General features: G+C 40.3%; 1 protein-coding gene across 11 annotated transcripts in view; it reads left to right on the top strand.

Moving 5' to 3' along the window:
* Positions 1–16,351, top strand: part of MAP7 (microtubule associated protein 7) — a 112,902-nt gene that overhangs the window by 22,027 nt on the left and 74,524 nt on the right. The window contains exon 1 of one of the 11 annotated variants that reach the window (XM_061474900.1): positions 13,198–13,256. The exons of the other annotated variants lie outside the window; for them this stretch is intronic. Coding sequence (XP_061330884.1) covers positions 13,244–13,256 — 13 coding nt within the window. The 5' untranslated portion in view covers positions 13,198–13,243. Of the gene's footprint in view, positions 1–13,197; positions 13,257–16,351 lie in introns of those variants that run through there. 11 annotated transcript variants of the gene reach the window in all.

Consider the following 16,351-nt stretch of genomic DNA (forward strand, 5'->3'; position numbering starts at 1 on the left):
TTAGCACTGGCTACCTGCTCTTCAGTCTTTATTTCTCTTATTTAATACTGCTACAGTCTGAACCCCCATCTATGATACTAATTGGCCTGTCTTTCACATGGAGGTTATTTTTTATATATATATTTTTTTTCCACAGTCAACTTTTTTCTGGGTCTTCTCTTCCATCTGATTCAGATGTAGGGACAACTGTCCTTCCACAATCTGGCATGCCAGGTACAAGTGCTCACAGACCTCTTCTGTGATGTGCTGCTGACTTTTCTGTTTAGCATTGGAGGGTTGTGAAATGAGGCTAGTGCCACTGCACATCCCTGCAGCCAGAAAATACTTCAGCTCTTGGAGTTTCATTGTCAGAAGAGCTTTGCTGCAGTCTAGTGCCAGAGCCATCTCCTGTTGCCTGGCATGCTGGTGCTAGAAATGTGTTCTCCTTCCTTATCAGAAATATGGATGCCTCTGAAGAATCTGATGATAGTGGTTTGCACAGTAACTGTTAAGAAGAGTTTTTATTTTCTGTGTGCTGTGAGACAGTGAGGAAAAGGAGTGAACAAATAACATACGTTTTCAAATAACGTTTCTGCAGGATGCCTGAATTCTAATGTAATTGATGGGAGTATGATTGTAGTGCTGATGTCTTGGCCAGAGACAGTCTGACTAGTTGAAAGTCTAAGGAAAAGTCCTGCACCTAAAATCTCATAACATCTTAAAAGATACTGTTAAGCGTGATGAAAAGGCTCGAATTTTGCGTTCTTGAGTTCAAGGTCTTATTCAGCTTAATTTTAAACTCCTGCAAAGGCAAGGTTTATTATAGAAGTGCTGACAGGACTTGATTCACACTGTTGTATCTCCATGTACAAAGCATCTCGTTTCACAATTCTGCTTCAGAGAGCTTTTCAGAAAGCTGTTTTGGAAATGCAGGTTTATCCAGTTACCCGCCCTTGACATGAGAAGTCATTCTTTCATGCAGCCAATTCTCGCTTTGTTTTTTCCCTTTTCCAAAGTCAGTTTCCTCGTTGCCTGAAAGCTGACTAATGCACTGATGAAAATTACAATAGTAGATTTTACCTTGCATGCCAGGACGCCATGAATGACAGCAAATGTATCTGAGCTGTTTTTGAAGACACAGAGGTGTCATGTCAGTGGAATTTGTACTTGTTTATACTTCTGAGTGCGGCAATGGCAATGTGGTAGAAAACAAACTGCTGAACCTTCTTGCCTGTCATTCCTTCTTAATTGAAACAGTTAAAAAGATGTCAGTCATTGTAAACAGAAAAAAATCATTGTAAACAGAAAAATCATGGCAGTCAGGTGAAGTTCCTGATGACTGGAAAAAGGGAAATATAACTGCCATTTCAAGAAGGGTAAAATGGATGACCCGGGGAATTACAGACCAGTCAGTCTCACCTCTGTGCCTGCCAGAATCTTGGAGCAGATTCTCCTGGATGGCATGCTAAGGCACATGAAAAACAACAAGGTGCTTGGTGGCAGCCAGCATGGCTTCACTAAGGGGAAATCCTGCCTGACCAATTTGGTGGCCTTCTATGATGGGGCTACAGAACTGACGGACAGGGGTAGAGCAGTTGATGTCATCTACCAGGACTTGTGCAAAGCGTTCAACAATGTCCCGCATGACATCCTCATCTGTAAACTTGAGAGACCTCAGTTTGATGGATGGACAACTTGATGGATAAAGAACTGGCTGGATGGCCGCACACAGAGAGTTGTGGTCAATGGCTCAATGTCCAGCTGGAGACCAGTAATGAGTGGTGTCCCTCAGGGATCGGTGTTGGGACCGGTCTTGTTCAACATCTTCATCACTGACATGGACAGTGGGATTGAGTGCGCCCTCAGCAAGTTTGCCGATGACACCAAGCTGTGTGGTTCGGTTGATACCCTGGAGGGAAGGAATGCCATCCAGAGGGACCTTGACATGCCTGTGAGGTGGGCTGATGCCAACCTCATGAAGTCTAACCATGACAAGTGCAGGGTCCTAAACCTGGGTCAGAGCAATCCCAGGCACAGCTACAGGCTGGGCAGAGAAGAGATTCTAACTATTCTGTTAGAATCTAACTATTCTAACTAAGAGAACCCTAACTATTCTACGATTCTATGATTTCATTGAGGAATGTGCATACCATCTTGGGCATGCAGTCCACACAAACTCCGGGCAATGCTACTTTCACATTTTGTATGCACTTTCATTAGGAAAAAACAGAGCGTGTTTACCTTGCTCTCTTATTCTCTACAGCTAAGGAAGAAAACAGTAGGTTTTGTTTAAAAACAGAAACAAAATGAAACATAACCAAACTTTTTTAGCCATCTATGTTAAAGTGCTGTGTTTAGTTGCAGTCTGAACTGCAAAATGAAAAGGTAAGGGAGTATAGAAAAAGGCAGATGGCAGTTCCCATCTGTAAACCCGAAAAGGACAGCAACAACCAGCTGCTGAGCGAGGTATTGGCAATAAAACCAGGCTGCAGCCCAAGCAGCTTGTGCTGCTTCTTGTGCCTGGGTTATCAGTATTTTGTTATGCTCTTACTCTTTCAATCTGTCTTTTATGAAATATTCTGTAATGTATTTATTTGGTTTTTTGCCAGGGTTTTGGATCACCAGGTTATTCTCAAGTTTAAGAAACAACTGGCAACTAGTTTGTATTCAGAGAGTTTCTGTGAGCCTCACTGTCCTTGTGAGTTACCTGGATTACTGCTGTAAACCACATCTCAGATGTTCAGTGTCACTCAAGACTGTGTAGAGTAGCTTGGCTTTTCACTGCAATACGTTTAACATAAACCTTTGTAGTTCGTAACTGACACAGAGCATAGGAAAGTCTGTGATGCTCACACCATGGTGATGGTTATGAATGTCTTCTTTTTCTATTAGACTTCTGTTTAATCACCATCCTCAGAGATTGCAGCCCCGCAACTACTATCCTTTATTAGTCTTCCAGGTAGGCAATGAGGAAAGCTCTTCAAGAAGCCTGAGGGGACTTGAGAAGGATTTCAGGGCCTTGGGGCAACTGCTTCAGGGTTCAGGAGCCCAAGTACTGTTCTCGTCCCTCCTGCCAGTAACAATCAATGACAGTGGTTACATCAGAAAAATCTCACTAATCAATTCCTGGCTCCATGACTGGTGTCAGCATCAGAACTGGGGGGGGGGGTTGACCATGGATCAGTCTATATGGCAAAAAAGCCTGCTGGTGACAGATGGGGTTCATCACTGGGGAAGAGATCAGTGTGGCTGAACAGGGAGATACTGCTTGAACTCAAGGAAAAAAGAGAACTTATCACCTGTGGAAGAGGGGACTGTCACCCATGAAAAGTACAGGGATGTTGCTAGGCTATGTAAAGAGAAAGGCGAAGGCACAAATGGAACTAAATCTGACCAATGCTACAAAATATAATAAAAATTACTTTTGCAAATATATTAACAATAAAAGGAGGGTCAAGAAACCTTAAGGAAGGGGTCTGTGTTAGTGGGAGGGGTTACCCTCATTTGTTTGTTGCTGCTCACTCTTGCTTGCCCTTGTCATGGCTTCTGGGAGTTGGTTCAACACACTGTAACCAGTGAGTCACGTCAGCAGACACCTGCTCCTGAAACAATGTGAGCTAGCATAGGTTTAGAAAGAAACCAGGTAGGGAGCCACCTGATGTGAAGGTTTGCTTTTTTGTTTGTGATGTTGGTAACGTCTGTTTTATCAGTCCTTAAAGACAGTCAAGATATGTCCTATAATGATGCTGTAGAATAATTGCAGTGCATTACTAGAGTTACTGCATGCTAATAAATAAGATGTTCTGTGGAGTAAGCAGGATTCAATAGCTGTAACTCAAAGTAAGATCTTTAATTTTTCTCGTAGGTTACAAAACCCTTTCGTAATGTGTGTTGGGGGGAGGAGGGGGTTGGCATTTACTTATTTTTGAAAGCCTTTATTTTTTCTCATTCTCGGCCAGTTCTCTGGCACAGAATATCCAACCTGACCTGTTCACTTTGGTTGACTAAAGCAGTGTGGAAGTACACCAAGACAGGAGACTGGAAATGAGCCAGAGTCAAGAGATGTCATAAAAATACATATGTGGAGTCATGTTCTTCCCTTAAGGAAGAATTCTTCTCCTTTTTTTTTTTTTTTAAAGAAACCATCTTCCAAGACATGCTATAGGAAAATCAGTTACTGATTAACAGTCCTTCCGAGAACTGTGTTGCACAGTCTGCCTTTTCACATGAAAATTCGTGTGACTTAAAGAATAAGGGATGATAAATATCATGTCTAGTAACATTTACAGGAACAATCTCCGTTTCCCTCTCTGAGGAGGGGAAACTTGGTTTTGCAGGACATCCTGACAATAGCAGTTATAATAAGAGCTTTCCCAACTGACTCAAATATTTCAGGCTGTAAAGGGATTATTGAAAATTACTTTGTGGAAAAGCAGCCAGTTGGTGAGGCTCTAATTGCCTGTGGCTGAGCAGCAGTGCACCTACTTCCTATTCTCTGCACAGTGTTTTCTCGCTTTTTTCTTTTTTTTTTCCACAACTTATTTGATTGACCTTTTACTTGAATGTTTTTTGAACTGAAACAGCATTGATTACATACTCCAGAGGGTTTCGTATGTAATATAATGTGTATGTTTGTTGATACATATATCACAACATTCTTTTATAAAACAAGAGCAAAATGCTTTAACTGTAAGCCTTTTGAGAAGATTTTGCTACTTGCAGGTAGTAAAATGTTGTGAAATCACTGTCTGCATATGCAGAAACTTTCACTCTTTATTGCACTTTTGGATCTTTAAATGGGAAAATCGAGTAAGATTTGGCTTTCTTAATACACTGCTGTATTCTAAATGCTGAAGCCACCTTCCAGATACCTTTATTTGTGTTGCTGAAAAGTAGTGCAATTATGTTTATACTCTGGATTATGTTTATATATTGCTTTTTAAAAAGGGAAATGGGGGAAATAAAATGAGGAAAATAAGGAGTGTGTTGGTGTCCTGCATGCCTTCAAAATTAATCAGGACTTTCAGCTGAAAGAGAAGTTAGTTTGTGCTGAATACAATCCACTGCTGAGTAAGCGCAGCATCAAGGCTTATGTTAATTGGCAGTGGCGCCTTTTTAGCAGTTTCCTGTGCTGTACTTTGTGACCTGGTTGGGCAGGGCTAGCTGGTCAGAGCTCCTCTGGCAGTAATGCTTGCAGAGTGGGGCTGTTTTAATGGACCATTGCATAGCTTATTGGTTGTAGTCCACTGAGCTCTACCCTTCATGTGCTAGTAGAGCCAAAAGCTCTGTGTGTTGGGGTGCTGGTGGCCAAGTGGATGGCAAGGGGAATTGCCTGCCAGGGTGATCAGCTGAGCAGGTCTGCTGCCCCTGTGTTGGAGTGCCTGATGAAGTACACAATTGTATCTCGTCCTATGTAGTTTTAACTCATCATGCAGAGCAAAGTCTGTCATAAGAAGAGATGCTGTGGGGCTGTTTGGCAAGAAGATGCATGTCATGATATGACATGTGAAACCATTAAAAAGGTTGGGCCAACTTTGTCCCTGCTGACATTCTTCTGAAGCAAAGTAAATTAAAAAGGTAGTGTATTTGACCTCCTATGTTCAGAATTAGAGCAGTTATCCTTTTCTCTTGGTAATGGACTGAAAACACTTATTGCCCCTGTTCCAGATCTCTGATTTATTGAGCTGAACCACATTTTGCAAGTAAACAATTAGTGGTGCAATTCCTGCTTGAAAGAAATAACCATCCAGTATCCATTTCAAAGAATGAGAAAGCTTCCAAGGACAGGTAAAGCTTCAAGGCAGCTTCAGGTACAAGTTTCTCACCAGCTTTTGAATCCCAGATCTGTTTATCTTCTGAATTAATGATAGGTCCTGCTGTCACATTCAGTCATATCTCAGTAGGAGAACTAAAACCAGTTTTATAATTTTACACTGGTGCAATTACTTTAAAAATCATTCTTAATTGGAAAGTGGGGAATTACTATGCTACTAGGCAACTTGCAGGGCATTTGTAAAATGGTCTGAATTGCCACTCCCCTGAGTCAGGGCAGAGGCGTGCTGGCAGGACTGAGGGCAGTGCTGCTCCTGCACAGCCTAGTATCGCTCCTATGGAAAAACAAAGGGCTTCAGTCCTGAAGTACCCAGCCTGCCATTCTGGCCCCTGGACAGCAGGGCTCCACAGGATTTAATGGGAAGATAGGTTAAGAGTGTCTGGCACAGGGAAGAAAGGCGTTATGAGGAAGAATTATTTTCACTTTGATTGTACTTTTTATTCCTGAAATTTTGCTTTTTATGCTTCATGCTTCTTTGGTTACTTATTTGGGCTTCCCAGAAGGTTGCACTGTCTGTTTACTTAGGGTAGCGTCTATTTTGTGCCACTAGCTCTTCTGACTTTTGTGTTTCAACATTTCCCAAAGATCAAAGCTGCATTTATGAGACACCATTATGAGGTCCTGATTCCTTGGGTTTGTTCTTATGCTATTAGCAGTAAATGTCTAGATTGTTTTGCAGCCATACTATTGATTTGCACAGCTTAAGCTGTGGGGACCTGGCACTAAGTTCAACTCTACTGCATTTATTTTATTGCAAACATGAGTTAGAGAGAGAAGTGTTAAAATAATGGACTGTGAACGTCACCCGGTCTGTGTAAAGTCAGCACTTTTAAACGCACAAGCTAGAAGCAGCTGTACTGATGCAGTTAAGCTGTGCCTTAGAGATGGTATCACATAAAAAGTTAAGTGGTACACTCAATTCTTTCATGTGTAGTCTCTGAATTCTGCATTATTTAATAGTCAACTGGTCCCAAAACTGAAAGTTCTTGGCCAGCTTTGGAGGCTGCTTTGTGGTGCATACTTTAACTTGTGCTAATGAGGCTGCTGCTTGAAGACTAGGCTTTGGCTGCAGCTTATGAACTGCCTAAAATAACACTTTGGAGAGTAAACAGACTACTCTCACTACCGAATCAAATACTTAACTGCTGCATGGTTGTTCACTGTTCAGTACTTGCTGTGTTTGATAGTGTGGCTCTCCACACCATTGGTTCACCAAATTCCTCATTTCAAAGCTGTTTCCTCAAAGAGCTGCCAAACATGCAGCTTAGCTAAATGCAGAGGAAGCTGTTCTTTTCACAGCATTTTGTTTGTTGGGAGAAAGAGGAATAGCTTGGGAGAAAGATGTGCTGGCGTGCAGGCTTCAATTCCTGACAGCTCTCACAGAAAATATGTGTAGATGTATAGCCACATCTAGATACAGGTGTGCTTATAACAAAGTGAATTGTGTTATAGGCAACAACAGTGGAAAGTGTTTCAAGAGGGTACGTGCACACCATGGATACTGTACAGTAGCTGCACATCTAACTCTACACTGGAGCATTGTTTTGGAAAATGTATGTTTCTAAGGAAAATGGCCTGCCCCCTGAACTGTTTGCTAAAGTTTCTCTCTCTTTCCAGTAATAACATCATAGTGAAACTAACTTTAGCTGCTGTAGCCTGCATTGATAGAAATTCCAGATTTATGGTAATAAATATAAATATTTTTGTTCTTTTTACATGACAACTGCCAATGACAGCGCTTCAAGCTTCTGGTTTCTTCTGTTTTTCATTCTCATTAATGAAGCCTACATACACTGCTGCTTAATGCTAGCTTCTTGTAACTGAAACTTGCTTATTTTTGCTCAACAGTGGAAGCCATGACTCTCCTGACTACTGAAGAGTGTATCAGACATCATTGCTTGGTTATATAAATGGGTGGAATAAGTTCTCTCCTCCTCTAGCAAACTGAGTAAGAGGAAAGCAAGTCTCAGACTGAATAACCTCATAACCATATTATTAATAATAAATAAAAAAGAAAGATTGTGGATATAGATCTAATGGAAATCCAAATGTGTACAGTTACATAAATGTGCTGTAGAAATGGTTAAAACCAGACTGGCATCCTAAGGTTCATAACACCATAATTGGAGAAAGTTCTTTTGCTAAAACTCTGTAATCAAATGTCTAATTATAGGTTTTAAAGTAAGATTATTCTGAAAATTTGGATCACACTGTTGGGCAGAGGGCTTTCTTGGACTACCTGGGTTGTGTAGAGGCCTTGTTCCTGGCAAATGGCTTGTGAGGAGTTGAAGAAAATGTGTTGTTTGTTCCTCTTCTTGGAATGGGAACCACAGGGCACTTCTGGTATCCATCAGCTGCCAGCCAGTTACCCTGCTGTTCTCTTCTTTTGGCTGTCCTTTGCATTACAGAGATTGTTTCAGGACAGCCATGGAAGTGATTAAACTTTCAAAAAGGGCAGAAGGGATCCTTACGCTGTTGTTCTTAATCCTAAGCCATCACACTCAGCTGTTTTCAGCAAATGCTCTTTGGAGATGGGGACTGTTTTCAACATGAGAGATCTGCTCTCAGAGAACCAGTGCTGTTATTTTATTGTTCTCTTTAGTGTTTATACGGTAGCTGTTTATGTAGTAGTTTGCTTTTGATTGTGAGGGCATTGCCCTGAGCATGCAGTTGCAGGCCTGCATTATAGAGGGAAAGGAGACTTTTACCGAAGTGCTTAAAAGCCCCAAAGAAACTATTAAGAACAGGATAAAGGAAGGACAAAGCTTACGGAGTGGGCCAGGAGCAAAGCCAGCAGTACAGTCCAGGAGCCCTGACTGCTGCTTCTTCTTATGCCACAGTGAATAATAACTTCTACAGGAAAAAAAGAAATAGTTTGTTTTATTACTGCTGGGAGGGGCAAGAGGAAGTGAGCACTTGTTCAGATTTCTCTGTTAATGTACTAAAAGAATTTCATGAGGACGTTGCATCTACAGTGGGGAACCAAGTTCCTGAATACTAAGCTGTATATAGTAGCTATATATATATATATACATATATATACATCAGTGTCTTCCGATTTAGTACCAGTAGATTGAAATATGATGAGAACTTCAAGTGAACAGTTTCCTACATTTGCAATGTTTTTAATGTATTGTTTGTAGATCCTTTTATACTCCTTTAAAAGGACATGGACTGGAATTCTTTAAGACTTGAAAAAAACATTGCAGCAGTGGATTTTTCTCTTACTATTGAAATTTTTATTCCATGACAGTGGTCCATGTAAAAATCCACAATGAAGCAGAGGTAATGCAGGGAACATAATTGCTGATGTAATCTCCCCCCCAAACCATTTTTCTACTGCTCTTTGACAGCATTGACTGAATTATACTCTTTTCATGCAATTTTAATATGAAGTACCCACTTGCTTGAGCTTTTCTCCTTAGGATAGGCAGCAGAGTATATATCCTTGACTTTTTTAGGGGTTCTTTGCTTTGCTGGCACTTGTGATTTTACCCCAAGCCCTCTTCTTCTTTGTGAAGACAGATTAGAGCAGAAACAGCTGTTTTTACATATGTGATCCTGTAGGCATACAATAACCTTGCCAGAAACACAGAATGGTGGGAGCACCAAGTCTCACCTGCCACGTGAATCACTGCCCTTTCATTTTCTTGTTCCATGCTTCCTGTGCTGAACCTTCATAGAAATAGGTCTAGACAGTTAAGCATCAAACTATAACAGTAGCTTGCTCACTAAATACTGCTATCATGGTGCTCTTTTCATAAGGACTGTGAATAAGTAGGCTAATGTTCACACTTCACAGGTGGATGACTGAACATTAGTATACAAGACTCCAAGACTGTCTTAGCTAAAGAAAAGTCTCCCTTCTGCTTCCCATTGTGTGGATTTCAGATTAAAAAAGGGTAGTGTTGAGTGGTAAGAACAAGCTGGTAGTATGTGTGATACCTCTGGCTTTTTTTATGCCTGGTGGTTCACCAGCAACATAACAAGACCCACTTGCAGAGTCAGGCCAGTTAGGGGTGCAGTGTATTGGTGGTGATAGCTCTTGCTTTTCTGCAACTCATCTAAACGTGAAGCCTTTCCTTCCGCTGTAGGACAATCCTCTGCTAATGTGAGGAAATCCATTTTGTATTGGTCAGTTGATACAGGCGATTATCACTTCACTCAGACTGAGATTTATTCCTCAGAGGTAACTTGGAGGGTAGTGTTAGGAAGACAGACTACTGTCCTCCCCACTGCCGAGATTAAAATGTGTTTGCTTTGATCCCAACTCAGTATTTTACTGAGAAACATGCATTTATCTGTTGAAATAGGTGAAGATGACTCTCAGATGTTTCTAGCTTGTTAGTTCATTTAACACATTATTTACTGCTACCTACTTTATTGTGGATGAGTGTTTTGTTTGTTATTATAAGGCTGTAACACTCATGTGGTTCAAGATGCTGCCTTTTAGCATGTGGAATGGAGTATTGAGATGGAGAAAGCTAAATTGTGAATTACCCTGATATTTGATGAGGATTTGAGGGGGTCTGTCTGGCATGCTAAACTGTAGTCAGCCTGTGATTCCTCTGAACACGTAGCACACTGATCTTTCTAGAAAAAGCATCAACTCTTAGCTTTTCCTAATGTTTGCAGAAAGAGAATAGGAAGAAACCACACTTAATAGAGAAACCAAACAGGGGAAACATCAGTCTGGGGCTATAGAGTCAACTCTGTATATTTCTGGTGTTTTTTTTTAAGCACCTTTTTCTTTGCATAACCTTTTCATAGAAAGCCTGTACCAAGTGTTTTAATACACCCTTTCCCTGTTATGTTTTCTGTGTGTGTATATGTATGTATATATATACATGCATTGCAGCTCTGCATGGAAATAGCTATTAGATGCTATTTTAAACTCAGCTAAATAACGTTTATTAAAAATTAACTTCAAGTATGAAAATTCATCTTCCTCCCTCTTTTCAGCCACAGCCTATTATGAAGGTTAGTGCCTAACTCTTCCTTGCAGCAGAGCTGCTCAGTCTTTATGACCTAAATGTATCTAGGGCATTCTGCAGCAGCTCTAGCCCACTGTGTGGCTATTTTTGGTGATGTAGCTTTTGTGTGGCAGTGCTGGGGAAGGATGGCATATGCTCAGTGCTGTGCATGTGACTAAATTAAGGATGAGTGATGTGGTTTGGTTAAAAAAAAAAAGTGTATGTATTTATAAGTATTTTTTAAAAATCTCTGTATAATGTTAAAACCCATACAAATTGAATATGCTCAGCTGCGTGAGTTTTCATTTTCCTTTTTTATTTAATTGTATGCTCAGTAGGCTATGCATTAGAAAGGGAATTGGCAAGTTAATTTACCCTATATGTCCGTGATGAAATAGCTTTTACCTCCTCGGGCCATGTGATCTGAACTGCAATGTGAATGCATCAGAATACACAAACACTGCTTTTTATTTTTAGAACCATTTCAGCAGGGGTGGACAGTGGTTTAACCTGTCCTCTCCTAAGGTTTTAAATTTTCTTTTACAGTCAGTACCAGGATGGTTTTGGACATGTTTTGAAGGAGCTTGAGTTTGGTTTTATTTGTGTGTTTTCCATACTCTGTGCTGTAGCTCAAGGGGACCACTTGCAGAGCAGGTTACCTGCTCATCATCTGAACAAGGATGATAAAATTAATGATAATTGATCTTTAGTATTCATAATCAAAGATAATTAATGCTTACAGTGTTTTGAGTTTGCAGCTCAAACTACACAGTGTTTAGCAGTTTAGCTCTCTAGCATTCCATGAAATCTAGTTGTTTCAGGCTCACAATTTCACACGGAGGGTTCTGGAGCCTTTAGTTATTGTTTCTGCCCCAGAGTAATCGGGTTCCCCAGCAGAAATTTGGGCCCAGTTGTGGGACCAAATGAGAATGCTTGCATCAGAACCAATAATCTGAATAAATGAGATGCTGAAAAGAGGGGGGAATAGAAATGTTTTCATCTAAAGATATAGATCCAGTTTGTGAGAGGCTAAGTGATGTTAGCAGCCCTGGGTTTATAAGGCTCTGACAGGACCAGATGTTCAATCCCATTCTCCCAGGCTTTCTGGCTCTATCATAGCCATAAGGCTGCTTTTTGTGTTGCAGCCCAGGTTTCTCAGTGGTGATAGGACAGAGCTTTGACTTCTATGGGCCTTTTTAAGCTCATGTGAGCTGGCCAGCATGTGGAATGGGTGGGAGATGCCCTTGTGCCCTACATGAGTACAGTAACTGTTCTGGCTAAACAAGTGATTATTGTAGAACCAGAGTGTTTATGAGCTCTTAGTCTTGAAATGGGAGGTCTAACAATGGCATGATCTTGTTGGAGTGACAAATCCAGTTTTAATAATTTTGTAATAAACTTTTTATAAAAAGGGAAATTTAGAGGAGAATTCTGTTTGGTCATATTACATAGACCTTACAGTGCAAGGTAAAACATGACAGAAAACTTGACACTGTAGCACAGGATTGAATGCACTATTGGCCCTTTTTCTGAGGATAGGGGAAGTAATATAGCAGTTTCTGTTAAGCTGCTAGCAACTGATCTGTCATAATATTGGACAAAATGTTGACATTAATGGCTCTACTCTGCTTTTTGAAAAGTCTCATTTGTTATCAAGCCAATAGAAACACATCAAGAGTTACCTGAAGACCAGTAAATGTTAAAATGCCTAATAGTATACCCAATCACCTAAGAAAACAGTCTGTAAATGTGCAAAAATCCTTCACTAAAACTAAGGTCCTATCTCAATTTAATTTTTTATCTTGAAATGCATGTTGGGTTTTTTTTTAGTACTGCTGTAACTGATCTCTGCACTGAGCTGTTTGAAAAGGAAAGGGGGTATTTTAAACTGCTGAAGGACTGTTCAAGGCCAACATGGAGGCTCCACTGTCATCACTCTCCATTTTATTTGGAGGCAGGTTGGAGCTGGCTGACCAAGGCCTCCTTCCCAGACGCTGTGTTTTGAAATAGGAAGTGGGGCAGTGTGGTAGACAGCTGCCAGCACCAATAACTGGTGGCTTGAGCTGCTTAGCAGAGGCTAAGCCCAAATCTATTGATGCAGAGCACGGGGAAGTGCTCGGCAGACTTCTCCCCCCTCCCTGTCCTTGCATATAATCTCGTGATGCTGTGGATGTGACAGAATCCATTTTGATCAGATGTTGGGCCAGAAATGGTGACAGCAGGTCAGATGTGACCTCAAAAGGATATTTCGATGGCATGCCTTTTAGACACTTTCTGAAGCTGCACCTTTTCCTTCTGTGACACCTCCTCCTTTCTACTCTGGGTTTGCACAATTGGTGGCCTGAATTTTTTAAATGTAGGATGGGAGGCTGAAGCCATGTATGTGGGGTGATATGGATCATGCAATGGATTCACAGTAGACCTCTGCAGTGGAAGTGAGTGTACAGCACTGAATATAATGGATGAAATAGGTAAGCACCTTGCTCTTCATATTTCCAGAAATTATCCTTTTAAATGGCTTCCCAATTAAAATTTGTAAATGGAAAACACTGTCACCTCTAGTTGCAGTGTTTTTCCTTTGTACTATTACTGTCTAATTAACTGTAAGGAGTCTAATGTGACGCAAGGTGTTGCAGAAGAGTAATCTGTGAATACACTGACCTTACGATTTGATATTTAAGATACATTATCAAATTGAAGGTTTTATTTTTCTTCACTATCTTCTGTTAACAAGCAAGTAATTCACTATTGAGTGCTTTCTAAAGCACCAGATTGCTTATTTAAGTTGGCTTCTTGGTTGTAAGTACCCATACACTTGATGTATAGAGTGGTTATCTACTTGCTCACAACATCATTCAGTCTAATTAGTTTTAACTTCAAATTTGTAAGACTGATGGAAACTGCAAGACTGGGTGACAATATGCAGAACAGGAAGGGGCCTGTGTGTCTGTAATAGTCTTTTACATAATCTAGGGACTGCAGTAGCTAAAACAGCTGTAAAACAACATCCCAATTCCAAAAACAGTAGCAACTTTGATATCAGAATGTATCTTTCCTTTATCCACCCTGGACCAGACAACTGGAGAAAAATGTCCTGTGGTGTGAAGTTCCACTTAAGGAGTTCTTCCATGAATAGGGAATTAACTGTGTGTTTTGTAACTCTTAATCTCTTTAGTTCTTCAAGTTTGTACATGCAGAGCATGAAAACGAGAGTAGTGTTTTGTGTTTTCTCCTCTACCTCCGCTCCATTTATTTTCTGGTGAATAAACCAGCAAAAATTGTTTAGAAAAGAAAAAAAACTTTCTGATGAAGATACTTTTTTGCTCTCATTTTGTCATTCAGCATGTCTGTTTTCCTCTTTAGTAGTTGCCTGCTGTGTGTGCGCTGTAAATTTTGAGTTATGCCATGGGTGTCCTTTTTGTTTGCTATGACTGATCTCTGAAATAATAAATTAATTGTTTTTTTCCTTTGCTATAAATGCCACCTAACATACCTGGAAGTAGCCTGATACTGAAAGTAGATTGATGCTATCATGCTTTCTATGTGCAACACCCTCACCTGAACATTATCTCCCTTAACAGTGTTGGCAGCTCACAGTCCCTGTACAGATGTGGCTTTTCATCTGTATCCCACGTGCCAGCTGCAGTAGGCTTTCTATTCTTTTGGTAGCTGGTGTTTGGCATGTTGGACTCCAGAGCTAATGTGGAGGAGTGGAAGCCAACCTATATCCTGCAAACTGAGGGGTTGGCACCTCCAGATGTTGCCTTATGTTGTGGCGCCTGCCCTGGCAGGCAGCAGTGATCAGTAAGTGCTTGCCCATCATAAGGTCTAATTCCAGAGAACACAGCTCCAGCATAGGTTGCATGTGTTCTCATTGCACAATTAGGGCTCCTATTAAATGTTGCCTGTTTTGATGTCTGCAATTTCCATTCACTTAAATAGCAACTGAAAGTAAGTTGAGTGGAAGGTTCTTTAGTCTCCAAATCATGTTGTGAAATTATGAGAATGAATTATCTTGAGGTTTTTTGGGTATGTTAAGTGGGGCAAGCGAAGCTTAGTATTCCTGGAAATAAAGGATTGCTAGCACTATCTGATGGCTTACTACTGTACATTTTCCCTGATTGTTACAAGAATTTCTCCCTTTTTTTATTCTTAATCTTAGATTGCAGGCTTTATCTCTGGGATAGTGGAGGATTTAGGGAGAGGAAAGAAGGGGATGCTGAGGTGTAGAGTAACTGTGTGGGGAACAAGCAGTGGAAGTAAGTTGAGACCACCTACTTCATTTTAATTTTAAGCACAATTGCGAACTTCAGATGTGAAAGGCTGATGCTTTGTTGTATCACTGGCAAAATCTGTAGGAATTGAATTCATCTGAAATATTAATACTGGTGCAAAAGTACTGGAATTCTGCAGATATCAGATAATGTTGTAAATTAGAAATGGAAGTGTAATATATTAAGAAAAACATTATTGGAAGATCTGAACAGAGCCAGCATGTTATTATAAGGCCGTGATGGAACGAATTGATAGAAAACAAGGCAAACCTTTATGCTGTTATAACTTATGCCATTGTATCTTTTAACTGGTTATTTTTAAAAACAAACATAATGATAGAATTACCACATTAAACAGGAAATTTCTATATTTTGGGGCTATTTTAGCATACAAGAAAAATATACAGTTGCTATCAAATTCATTACTTATAATGAAAAAATTTTACTAAGTGAGGTTTTTAGTCTTCTGTTGCTATTATCCGGTGCTTTCATGTACGTGTAAGCAGTGTTATGAAATCAGAGCTGCTACAGTTTTAAAACGTATGTACAGTGACCAGCATTTCTTAGTCAGAAACAAAGGCAGAGGGCAAGGCTGTATAAAATGCTGAAAGACGATGGGGGAGGTGGCTTGGAATAGCTTTTATATTCACAGGCACATTTCTATATGCATCTCCTAAGTACTTGTCTTCCCTTCCCCCCGGCCTAGTTGCAAAGCAGATCTGTATTAACAGAAAGATGGCATTGAATAGGGCAACTGAAGGTGCTGTTCCTAGGAAATAGAAGGTTTGGCTGTTTGTCATGACTTTTCAAAACTAGGGGTCATGTAATGAAGTGTATTTTCACTTGTGTCCTTCACCTGTGGTTAAGGAGATGCGATATTACTAGATTGAGAAGCCCGTCATTCCTCTCCAATAAAGGAACAACCTATTTGATCAAATAGGAATGGTAATGTCTTTTTCCTGTGGTTTGTGTGGTGGTTTGGTTTCAATTTTGTTTTTTTTTTCCTACAAAAAGGTGTACAGATTTCTTGGTGAAAAAGCCCAAAAAAAACCCAAAACTCTGTAGGTCTGTGTATGGATGGAGTAGTCACTGAACTGCTGCTTGTTCTGCCTACAGAGACAGGATGGAAGCAATTCCTTCTTGTGTATGCAGAGCGAGTCCCAGCTCAGAGAGAAAGCAGATCTGGTTTATGTATCTGAAGCAAAAGAACGAAAATTACACTGTTGTTTTCTAGGCAGTAAAAGATTTTAAATGCACATCTTGCCCAGCAACCAAACAGCTGGGAAAAAGAC

Source organism: Pezoporus flaviventris, unplaced genomic scaffold (assembly GCF_033815535.1).
Source record: "Pezoporus flaviventris isolate CSIRO_AGI_PZ_B2104156 unplaced genomic scaffold, CSIRO_AGI_Pfla_v1 ptg000081l, whole genome shotgun sequence".
Classification (NCBI taxonomy): Eukaryota; Metazoa; Chordata; class Aves; order Psittaciformes; family Psittacidae; genus Pezoporus; species Pezoporus flaviventris.